General features: G+C 41.0%; 1 protein-coding gene across 1 annotated transcript in view; it reads left to right on the top strand.

Moving 5' to 3' along the window:
• The window catches only part of pik3c2a (phosphatidylinositol-4-phosphate 3-kinase, catalytic subunit type 2 alpha), a 124,212-nt gene that overhangs the window by 22,444 nt on the left and 88,869 nt on the right, over positions 1-12,899 (top strand). Inside the window, exon 3 of the mRNA XM_017465910.3 lies at positions 12,597-12,697. Coding sequence (XP_017321399.3) covers positions 12,597-12,697 — 101 coding nt within the window. The remainder of the gene's footprint in view (positions 1-12,596; positions 12,698-12,899) is intronic.

Raw genomic sequence — 12,899 nt, forward strand, 5'->3', positions numbered from 1 at the left:
ACTGTTGTCTCGAGTTCACTACTACGAGCCAGCAATAGCCAGCAATAGTGTGAGAGCAATAGTGTGAGAGAGACCCAGAAGGCGAGTATGGCAGCCCGCCAACCCCTGCAGACAGCCAGGGCCACAGTCACTGCCTGCTACTAGGCCTGATCTGAGAATGGTCATAAAGGCCAAGCAGGCAAAGAAGAGAAGTCCTGAGGGCTGTGGAGGGACGTATCAGGGGACATGAGGTTGTTAGGGCAGGTAGCCATCATTGCTACTGTAGGGCCTCCCCTAGCCAAGGCTGTTCCATCTTTTCAGTGTTCTCTGGTCAGCAAGCTGTCACAGGGCAATGAAAATCTGATTCTTTCCCTCCAATAGAATGTGGAATAGCTAACGTCACTAAAAGACCATCTGGCAGCCTGGAAACTACTGCCAAATGTGTCTCCATGGGTTCTGTCTACCGTAGAAAAGGGTTACTGGGTCCAGTTCAGAGCTCGACCCCCCCTGGTTCAGAGGTGTGCTCACCACAGTAGTCAGCACAGACCAGAGCCCGATGTAAGATCCCTCTTGGACAAAGGGGCCATAGGACATGTACCCCGTTCCCTGAGGGAGGGAGGTTTTTACAGCCGTCATTTCCTGGCCTGCAAAAAATAGGAGTATGCGGCAAGTTTTAGATGTGCGTCATCTGAACTGTACTCTTCGGACATACAGGTTCAGGATGCTGACGCCCAAACTTATCGTTCCACAGATTCAGTTTGAGGACTGGTTTGTGACTATCGATTTAAAAGGTGCATATTTCCACATAGAAATATCGCTAGGTTTATCCCATCGCTCCTTCAAAAAGTGCATGGATGTCATTCTGGCTCCATTGTGACTCCAGGGTATCCATGTACTAAACTACCTGGATGACTGGTTAATTCTAGCACAATTCAGGGAACTGGCTGTTCAACATCGAGATGATGTTCTCGCACACATGAAGAGCTTGGGGCTCAGGTTGAACCTCAGAAAAGCATGCTTTCCCCAGTGCAGTGGACAACTTTTCTAGGGGTTATAAGGATTCTACTACGATGAGGGCGTTTCTATCCCTAACATGTGTAGGGTCAATCCTATCAACACTGAGCAAGATAATGCTGGATCTTGGGAGACTATTGGCACTTATGGGCATATTACACAGGAGACCGTTCAGTGGTGGCTTAGAAGTTGGGGGTTTCATCCAAGGACGAAACCTCGGAGAATAATCAGTGTCTTGTGGCGATGCCTACGTGCTCTGAGAATTTGAGTGTTCCCAGTTTCTACCCTTGGGTCACACTCTAGGGGTGTCTCCTTAGCGCAAGACAGTAATGACCGACGCCTCCCTCATGGGCTGGAGCGTGGTCTTAGACAGCTGTCCAGCTAACGGTCTTTGGTGCGGCCAAGGCCTTCCTGTATCCTATGCCGGATTATATTTCTAAGGTGCCTACATCGGCTGTCCACCCTGTGGTGTTGCAGGCTCTCTGCCCTCCTCCATTCCCCACACCGGAACAAGAGAGAATGCACCTTCTGTGTCCAGTAAGGGCTCTTTGTACTTGCGTTCGCTGCTCTGGCCGGTGGCATAAGTCGGAGTAGCTGCTGGTCTGCTTTGGCGGCGACAGTAGAGGTGATGCTGTGTCAAAGCAGCGCATCTCTAATTGGATAGTGGAAGCAATCTCTATTGTTAATGAGGCGCATGGTCTCGCTACGCCTCAGGGCATAAGGGCTCATTCCACTAGGGCGGTCGCCCCCGCGAAGGCTTTGTCCAAAGGAGTATCCTTACAGGATGTGTGTGCTGCTGCAGGATGGTCTACGCCACACACATTCATTCGTTATTATAGCCTGGATATTCATTCCACCCCGGGCTCGAGTGTCTTGCAGTGACCCTCGGGCTTGGGTCTTTTTGAACAGGCCATACCCTCGGTATGATGGAGTGGGTATTCTCGTTCCCATAGTGTTATGCTAAATGCCACGTCGATGTTCCCTTCTCAGGGAACGTCTGGGTTACACGTAATCCTGTTCCCTGAGAAGGGAACGAGATGTTGCGTAGCATTGTCATACCAGAGAAGGCCTGTGAATCGCGTCTTCGCTTCAGATAATAGAGGCTGATGGCGCGGTTCACAGGTGCCATATTTATATCGCGCAACATACTTAACTGATCATGTCAGGCCTATAAATAGGCATGATTTATTTTTTATTTATTTATTTATTTATTTTTTAAACAAGCAGAACTTGCAAGGAAATCCTCAAACATCATGCAACTGAAATAATGTTGTATGGAAGAGTAGTAAAAAATTCTAGTAAGCCTGGTGGACAATTATGCAAAATGCCTACAAGCTATTTCTGCTAAAGGGGGCAATAATAGCTTCTGAGGCCAAGGATGTACTTACTTTTTCCACAGAAGAATATCACATCTATTGATAATTCTGTTGAATAAATGATTGAAAAAGGTCATTTTCCTTGTGGTTATGTTTAAGTATATCAACTTTTATTAATAGGCACTGTTTCAAAGATCATGTTTGCTTGTCCAAATATGTAAAAAAAAATCCAAGAATTTCCATGTGGTGTGCTTAAAACATACACACAAAGAGGAAGACACTGACAACGTTAATTTTTTTGTTTTTTTGCACTGTTGCAGTTGATCAAAGATGTTTAGAAATAGATCGCCAGTTTCCTTATAAACTGTGAACGTGTGTGTGTGTGTGTGTGTGTGTGTGTGTGTGTGTGTGTGTGTGTGTGTGTGTGTGTGTGTATCTTTCTGGAATTATTCTGAGGAAATGACGACGTGATCTGGACGCGTTGGCGTGTCCCTCGAGTTAATTGGGTTCTCATTATCTAGATTTTGGAGTTGGATGAAGATCTGATCACTTTTCAAGTCTCCAATAATAGCCAGCCCAGGGTTTCGGGCAGACTGCAATCACTGCTGTCTTAACATTGCGGATGCATCTGCCCATGACCCAAGTGAAAGCCCAGATACCTTACTTCCACCGCTCTGATTGCACACTTCCTGGGCTTGCTGTGAGTCCAACCGAGCTTAAGAATCTCAGGACAGTTCTCAGATATTGTAAATGTCTCTGTAGTTATTGCTGTAAATGATTCATCTAAATATGCAGTGGCTTATGCATTGTGCATATGCATCTGAGGCTCCAAATGAACCAAACAGAATGCTGACAAATGGGTGTAACTCAAACGGAGTGGATAAGTCCATTTTCACTCGAGATATTGGCGTCAAGGGAATCTGCCAATACCCCTTTAAGTCTAGTGTTGAATAAAAGTGAGCCACAGCTAACTGATCAAGTTGTTTTATCAACACGTGGCATTGGGTACACATCAAATTTAGACACTGCATTGACTTCTGCACAAAAATGGACTGATCCGTCTGCATTGGGCACCAAGATGACCAATAACACCATTTACTGTGACACTCCTTGATTACTCCCATGTCGAGCATAGCCTTGAGTTCATCCTGAATCATGTGTTTTTTTTTTTTTGTTTTGTTTTTTTTTTTTGTTTTTTTTTCTTCTTTTTTTTCTTCTTTTTTTCTTCTTCTTTCCCCCCAGGTAACTGGTATGGCAGCTGTATGCCTCCACACCTGGGGGAGTCTCAGTGTGGTGTTTTGAAATTTTATAGACTTGTCTCTGGTCCCAGCTCCTCCCTTTGGGAACAACTGTTGTCAGAGTCACAGGAACTGCCTCTCTTCACAGTTTCAGGAGATTGAGTTGGTAAATTTGACTTGCATTGCCTCTATCCATTTGCCTGATCTCATAGTCGACTTCACCAAGTATCTGTATGATCTCAAAGGGTCCGTGCCATATTACAAGTGATTTAGAGCTTGACGTGGGTAGGAAAACGAGTACCTTATCTGCCGGTGCAAATTCCTATAGCTAAATATGTCTGCCATACAGTCATTCTTGGGTCTGACACAACTTCTTCTGTGTTTTGCTCTCAGGTCCAGGACGTACTGAATTTTGTTTTGTTTTTGCTCTTAGACGGTACCTCCTCCCAATTTTTCCTCATGCCATCTAAGACGCCATGAAACTTGCACCTGTACAATAATTTGAATGTGGAAAACCCTATGGAGGCTTGTGGGACCTCTTGTACTGCAAACATCAGCGGTTTAAGCCGCTTATCACAATTCCAAGCATCTCCAGCGCATCAGTCTGCAGATGGTAAATAGTGGCATGAATCGATTTAATCCACAATAATTGCATACACTTTGAGAAGTGGATGTGAGATTGTACCCTGTTCAGTCAGGATCTCTTTTGGGATCCCGACTCCGAAGGTAACATGGAAGAGTGCCTCCAGAATGCTGTGTGGTTTCTGGGTATCGCTGCATAGTCCATTAAAACTAACACAGAGATGCACTCATGCATTCCATTCTAATGGCCCGACAAGGTCCATGCCGATTCTTAAGGGTATTAAGGGATTAAGGGTACATCAATTAAAGGAATAGGGGTGGCTGGCTTATTCACCAGCTGACATTCTCAACATGCTACACACCACCTGTGCAGATCATCGTGTGACTGTTTCCAGGGAAAATCCCTGAGGGGACCATCCATGCCCCCCTCACGCGGAGTTAACATCAATGGGACCGGCGTCCCCAGCCAATGATGTGCACATTCCACACCATGCCTTGCTACTGCAGGCCCCGTCCACAAACATTTCTCTTAATGCCTGTTCACACCGGGACACCCCGTGTCTAAATCAATGACTGTAAACGGGAGTGTTCACACTCGCACATAAAACGTGTGGTGTCAAAGTGTCATTTTTTAACGTCTCTGGATCCTTTTTTTTTGTTTTGTTTTGTTTGTTTTTTTTCTTTCTTTGACATGCCGTGTTAGAAACTGCCCAACCAATGAGTGTGCGTTTCTGTTCTCGTGCCCGGAGAAGCTGAAGTTGCATTAAAAACCATGACTTGGTGCCACTCGAGCACAAAACTGTCTTTTCCAGCACACTTCGTTACCTGCAGAAGATGACGACAAAGAAGACGCAAGCAAGAAGCTAAACCTTACTCCGTTAGAAATGCATTAACATCTGACAATATACAGTATATAAGTTTGTGTCCAAGTCTGCTGTTTCTATCCACGCTTGCCCAATACACAGTTATCACTGCAACTGCTTAATGCAGCCAAACTTTTTACCCTGAAGAGTACCGCAGTATCTCTCTTCAAAGTATCTCTCTTCATTCTCTCAGTGTTGCTTTCTATACCAAATAGCATTGTTTGTTTGTCTCTTCCCTACAAATGTTTCACATCTCTACTCAAGGATAATCCATTGATTGACGGGCCATTGTATTTATTTTGCACCTGGCATATATTTGCATATAAGTATTCAGATAGCAGAGTGCCCATTATTGCGTCGTTGTATTATCATATTGACTACAAAAAAGACTATTCATACTTCAGTCAATTAATAGTCAACACTTCATCAATTTGCAGGAACTTTAACATTTTTGTCACAATAGTTGCCTTATGCCCACCCACCCCCTCCCAAAATTTTTTGATTAAAAAATACAATAATTTGGGTCTTCCCATGAGTATGTGAATGCTATTGCTGTGACTTTGATATAATTCAAATCATTACTTATTTAAAAAGAGTATATTGTTTAAAATTAGAACTTTGAGAAGTTCGCTTTAAAGAAGCATTTGTTGCAGTGGCCAAATCACCAAATACCTTACATTTCGCAAAAGTGCATACATGCTTTAACTTTGATAGAGCATTTTATATCAAAAATATTATAGATCAGTTGCAATGGAGGCAATAGATATGATTTCAGTTTTATTTAAGTTCACAGAGAAATTGTATGTAAAGAGAAACATTCATGATACAGCTTCAGCTCTTGTATCAGTCGATGGAATTCCGGATGTTGTTCTCTTCTCTTAACTATGGGGTGTATTCGATATCGGCGTCTCTTCAGTCATCTTTCCTCATTCAACAGAACAATTATTTCTTTTTCGCTGGTGCTGCTGCTGCTTGAAAAATCCATTTTCTGTTAGTTAGTTCGCAAAAAGTGTGTGAATTACATTTTGCAAACACGTAAATACTGGCTCTATTCTTCTCAGTGATGAGCAGGTGTCAGAAATGAAAAGTTGTGCAGAGCCACCTTTTCGAAGGAGGCAGGCAGAATTCTAGCAGAGTTCAAACTTTCAAAAACACAAATCAGAACAAAAAAACAAACCAACTCAAAAGGGTCCATCATGAACTCACTGTTTTCGCTCCTTGAAGTTCAAGTTCACGCTCCTTGGCATTTGGGTGTGTGTGGGTGTCTGTGTGTGTTGCATGCTATGCCAGTTTGATCACTCACTTTCTCTGTTTATGGCTGTCACTGAAATCACAAAGAAACACAAATCCCTAGACTGGCAGTAACAAGACATAGGTGAGATTCATTGCGCGTTACCTGTCTGTTCAACTTGCCTCCTCAGCTGATGCTCGACCACGACTCTGCTTCCGTAAAAGCCTTGCATCTATAAACTGATAATGATCAATTAAATAAGACCTGAGTCAGGAAAGAACTGTATAACTCTTTGTAGTCTATTTAAAAGAAGGTCATGATGACTTAACTATGGTCAGGCAGCACAAGCAATTAGACAAAACCCTGATCAGAGGCCAGTGGTAGATCATTTACCAGTCTAACTAGTGCTGTCTCAGTACTTTTAATGAGGCCTAAATTCTGACTGAAAGATTTAATTGAAGGTATTCCTAGGCAAGTGTGAGCTTAACTGCTTTGATAGTGACTTTAGGATTTTGGAGATAAAGGGAAGATTTCATATTGGCCTCTAGTTTCACAGTGTCAGGTTTGGGTTTTTTAGTCAATAGCTTGATAACTGCTACTAATGATTTAGTTACATAGCCAGTGCAAAGGAAGGAGTACATTATTTTTTAATAGGGGATTGATTTCTTCTGATAGTATCTCTTTGAGGAAGTATGTAAAAGATCTAATGTTGATCTTTTTGAAGAGCGACTTAGTTTGGAATGTTGGATTGGAGTAAAATATTTTAATTCTACTATCCCACCCTTCCCCATAGCCCAGACATGTGAAGAATATAAGAGATTGTTGCTAAGTACTTGCCCGATATTCCTGCAACTGTTGTTATGTCTCTTGGAAGTTTTCTTCTTGTCCTTTAGTCAATTTTGGAGGGATGTCCTGTTCTTGTTAATGTCACTGCGGTGCCTCATTTTCTGAACTTTTCGGTGATTTTTATTTGGGGTTCATCAGAATCACTATAGCGCACGGTGGCTTAGTGGTTAGCATGTTTGCCTCACACCTCCAGGGTTGATGGTTTGATTCCCATCGCGGCCCTGTGTGTGCGGAGTTTGCATGTTCTCCCCGTGCTCCGAGGGTTTCCTCCCAGGCCATAAACATGCATGGTAGGTGGATTGGCATGTCCAAAGTGTCCGTAGTGTATGAATGGGTGTGTAAATGTGTGTGCATCGAAGGAGCCTCCCCTGGCGCACTCTGGGCAATGTTCACTATCCTACTGCTGAGTGGCTAATCCTTCCACCACAATGATTCCACTATGAAGTGGAACCTCGACACGAAAAAAGAAGAATCACTTCACTGATCACTGGTTTGATAATTACTTTTAAGCATAAGTTTAATGTGATTGGTTAATTCTAAGCGTAGTCACATACTTCATTATAAAAGGGTGTGCACACTTATTCAACTACATTATTGTTTTTAATTAAAACAATGTATCTAACTATACTATATCTACTATAATACTCCGCGAGGTGTACAGGGATATATCCCCAATATAATCAGCGAGCGGTATATATCCCCAATATAATCAGCCGTATATAACCGAATATAACCAATTTTTTGCACTCTTGTCAGTGCACTTTTTAATGCACTTTTTTTTTTTTTTTTTTGTAGGCTTCAGAGTGTTAAATTCTTTCAGCAGTCAGTTATAGGCCTAACATAGGCTATTCAAGGGGGGCTCAAAGATGACCACATAAAAATATTTTTATTTTACTAATTTATTTATTTAAAGTTATATTGTGCCTTTTTGGTAGTCTATGCCTGCTGGAATGAAAAAGATGTTCAGTGTTAAATAAATATTTTGAACTTGTAGTTTTTGTAATTGATTTTTTTCTTTGAAAAGCAAGACAAAATAATAATAAAGCACATTTTGACTAATTTATGCAATGGTGAAAAAATGGTTAAATAAATGGAAAAAAACACGAAAAAACGTGTTCGGAATTCGGCCTTTGGACAAGGTTTTTAATTAATTAATTTATTTATTTATTTATTTATTTTTTATTATATTCGGCTTCGGCCAAGAATTTTCATTTCGGTGCATCCCTATCCAGAAGGCTTTTTGTTTTTTTGTTCATATGGTCAGCCGCAAACAGGGCTACATGATTATGGCCAAAATGATGATCATGATTATTTTTGATCAATATTGAGCTCACGATTATATATCACGATTCTTCATTGCTTTTAGGAACAACATTTTTATTGCACTTTCACATTTAAATAAACAGAATACTGCTTTCACCTACATGTTGTGCTACATTCCTGCTAATGTACAAATCTTTGCCTCAAATCACCCAATAGAGTGGTGCAGGGATGACGTCATTTCGTACCAGAACCCAGAAGTTAGCATCCCACTGGTTCCCTCGACAAAAACCCAATAGGATGTTCCCATAGGCTTTTGGAGTATCGCAAAAAATAAGTTCTGTGATCAACAAAAGTTTACAATACTAACACGTTTTGTCCGTCAAAATAATTTTCACAAATGAACCCAACTTTTATGAAGCTTGAAGCCTAAATACAATCGCCAGAAATAAAAAGCTAACCATATGCTATAAACAAACTACACCACGGTCGCTCGACCTTTTTTGGGGGGTGAATTGTGCATAGCATACCTAAACCAGTTTATCTGCAAAGACTTTTCCTGTTCTGCGTGATGTTTAATGTCCCCGACAACGTCTGTAGTCCCATTTAGCAACATGTTAGTGTCCTGATTTCCCCTCGTACAAGCGCTGGAGCTCACAGTGTGCTTCTGGGTTACTTAGTGACTTTCTACATGTGCATTTGTTATGATTTCTGTCCTGTCTCTGCCCCTATATTGTCAATGGTTGTTCCCTTATGTGTCATTATTTATTCTCAGCTGTTTTGTGTTCACCCTCAATTTCGTTTGTCATTTAATCCCCTCGTGTCTCTTTGTTTGACGCAAAGTATTGTGTGTACCAAGCTTTTGTTCATAGTTACACGTCTCATAGTTTCGATCCTGTTCTTGACCTCGTTGTTAAATGGTAAATGGCGCACTTATATAGCACTTTTATCCAAAGTGCTTTACACTGTGTCTCATTCACCTATTCACACACACACCAATGGTAGCTGCCAACCATATGATTGGTGGACAACCTGCTCTACCACCTGTGCCACAGCTGCCCTCGTTTGTTGATTGTTGTTTAGCCTAGTTTATGCCGTTTGCCCATCACCTGACCTTTTGCCTGTTTTTGACCATGCTATTGTCTCACGTTTTGGATTTGTCTGCCTCTCTTCAATAAAGCTCTTATATGCCCTTGCATCCATCCTAAACCCTCATTACGTGACAGTTAGCATCCGCCTTTTTCAATACACTTAAAAGCTTTTTTTAAAAATCATGAGGGGGGTTTTACTGGTTTCTTTTTTGTAGTAGAATAAAACGTGAAAATATTTTGAGCTTTGGTTCACCACAGACCTTATTTCAGGCTTTTAACCAAAATCCCATTAAAAAAAAAACCCATTGAATTGGGATGATTGAACCAAAGGGAGAAAAATGCTAAATCGTTTCTGGATTTTGGCATACAAAATTATGTCATCCCTGCGCATCCGAACCAATTTCCTCTCAGCTGAGGGTAACAGTTTGGGTCTTCTTCCTTGGTAAAGTGGCTACACTTCCCAATAACTTGTACTTGCGTACGATTGTTTGAACCGATGACCTTGGAATCTGCAATTGTCTAGAAATGGCTCCAAGAGACATTCCTGACTTGTGTAAATCCACCATCCTTTTTTTCAGATCTGCACTGTGCTCCTTAGACTTTCCAAAAGTACTATGGTCAATCAATATCTGACATAGTTTATCTTGATTTCCTTTTTCTTTTTTTTTCTTTTTTTAATACATAAACTGCACTTTTAACAGGGTGGGTAGACTTTTTGTATCCACTTTATATATAGACCAAATATTAATCAGTGTAAACACCATTTGAAAATAATATTTTTAAAGAAAATATTAACATTTTTATAGAATGTTTTTAAGCTTGCTCACACTGTTTTTTGTGCTGCTGTTACTGTGAACAAACCCTGCTGTGAATGAACATTTTTTAAAATTCTCTGACTTCTGGAGACTTTTGTGCAATTGCAGCTGATAAAACCAATGGTTCCTTATAGCGTTTGTAGTCAAATTCAAAAATGACATTATACTAATTCTGTTCTAATGTAGTACTCTGCGAGTTGTCATTGCAATATTATCTTTTGTACTTTCAAAAAGTACTTCTTGAATTCTGTATATTGTATACAGTCTGTACATTCTGAACATTTTGAACAGATTATTTGTGATTACTGAGTGAAAATTTTACAATTTAAATGAGGACTACAATGAGGGAAAGAAGTATTTGATCCCCTGCTGATTTTATACATTTGCCCACTGACAAAGAAATGATCAGTCTATAATTTTAATGGTAGGTTTATTTGAAAAGTGAGAGACAGAATAACCACAAAAAAATCCATAAAAACGCATGTCAAAAATTTTATAAATTGATTTGCATTTTAATGAGGGAAATAAGAATTTGACCCCCTCTCAATCAGAAAGATTTCTGGCTCCCAGGTGTCTTTTATACAGGTAACGAGCTGAGATTAGGAGCACACTCATAAAGGGAGTGCTCCTAATCTCAGCCTGTTACCTGTATAAAAGACACCTGTCCACAGAAGCAATCAATCAATCAGATTCCAAACTCTCCACCATGGCCAAGACCAAAGAGCTCTCCAAGGATGTCAGGGACAAGATTGTAGACCTACACAAGTCTGGAATGGGCTACAAGACCATCGCCAAGCAGCTTGGTGAGAAGGTGACAACAGTTGGTGCGATTATTCGCAAATGGAAGAAACACAAAAGAACTGTCAATCTCCCTCGGCCTGGGGCCCCATGCAAGATCTCACCTCGTGGAGTTGCAATGATCATGAGAACAGTGAGGAATCAGCCCAGAACTACACGGGAGGATCTTGTCAATGATCTCAAGGCAGCTGGGACCATAGTCACCAAGAAAACAATTGGTAACACACTATGCTGTGAAGGACTGAAATCTTGCAGCGCCCGCAAGATCCCCCTGCTCAAGAAAGCACATATACATGCCCACTGAAGTTTGCCAATGAACATCTGAATGATTCAAAGGACAACTGGGTGAAAGTGTTGTGGTCAGATGAGACCAAAATGGAGCTCTTTGGCATCAACTCAACTTGCCGTGTTTGGAGGAGGAGGAATGCTGCCTATGACCCCAAGAACACCATCCCCACCGTCAAACATGGAGGTGGAAACACTATGCTTTGGGGTTTTTTTTCTGCTAAGGGGACAGGACAACTTCACCGCATCAAAGGGACAATGGACGGGGCCATGTACCGTCAAATTTTGGGTGAGAACCTCCTTCTCTCAGCCAGGGCATTGAAAATGGGTCGTGGATGGGTATTCCAGCATGACAATGACCCAAAACACACGGCCAAGGCAACAAAGGAGTGGCTCAGGAAGAAGCACATTAAGGTCCTGGAGTGGCCTAGCCAGTCTCCAGACCTTAATCCCATAGAAAATCTGTGGAGGGAGCTGAAGGTTCGAGTTGCCAAACGTCAGCCTCGAAACCTTAATGACTTGGAGAAGATCTGCAAAGAGGAGTGGGACAAAATCCCTCCTGAGATGTGTGCAAACCTGGTGGCCAACTACAAGAAACGTCTGACCTGTGATTGCCAACAAGGGTTTTTAAACCAAGTACCAAGTCATGTTTTGCAGAGGGGTCAAATACTTATTTCCCTCATTAAAATGCAAATCAATTTATAACATTTTTGACGTGTTTTTCTGGATTTTTTTTGTTGTTATTCTGTCTCTCATTGTTCAAATAAATCTACCATTAAAATTATAATCTGATCATTTCTTTGTCAGTGGGCAAACGTACAAAATCGGCAGGGGATCAAATACTTTTTTCCCTCACTGTACATCCATCTGGTAATAAAAAAAAATATTCAGAATGAATTGTCAAAGAATTATTCATAAGAAGTGGAAATGTGTGAATTATGGTCTGAGATTATTTATTATTATTATTATTATTTTATTTTATTTTTTGTCTATCACTCTTTCACATCTTGCCTTTTCCTGGGTTTTTGGTAACCCCCATCCTCCTGTGTCATTTCTATGGAATGTCTTATTGGCATACTAAACATGATTCACTTTGGTGCATGGTGTCGATAGAACTATTAAGTAAAATTTGCATTTTAATAATTTGTTACTAATTGTATTCATGGTATTATTCATGACAGGGTAGGGCTTTGAACATCACATGCCTCATACACACTTTCCCATGCTGTATAGTGCTGACCAGAGTTACCCCTCCCCCTCCTCATGTGTGTTTTACAGGTCACTAATGAAAGTGGGAATGCACTCGGAAAGAGTGCCATTTTACAAGAAAATTGGGGCCAGAATTTCGAAGTCTTAGCATTCTGTGAAGATATTGCGAAGTAAGTCATTCAAAGTGAAAGGTGAATTGTGCGAGCTTCTGTGTTTTTATTATGTATGTGACTTCTATAGCCATTCTTCTAGGAATTCAATACAAGGTCTGGAAACTGTTTTAGCTTTTGTGATGTCATGAGATATAACGTATTTTTTCACCAGTGTTATTCAGTATTTGCTAAATCAAAGCCAGTATTTGATTGCAGGTTT

The sequence above is a fragment of the Ictalurus punctatus genome, chromosome 4 (genome assembly GCF_001660625.3).
Source record: "Ictalurus punctatus breed USDA103 chromosome 4, Coco_2.0, whole genome shotgun sequence".
In the NCBI taxonomy this organism is placed as follows: Eukaryota; Metazoa; Chordata; class Actinopteri; order Siluriformes; family Ictaluridae; genus Ictalurus; species Ictalurus punctatus.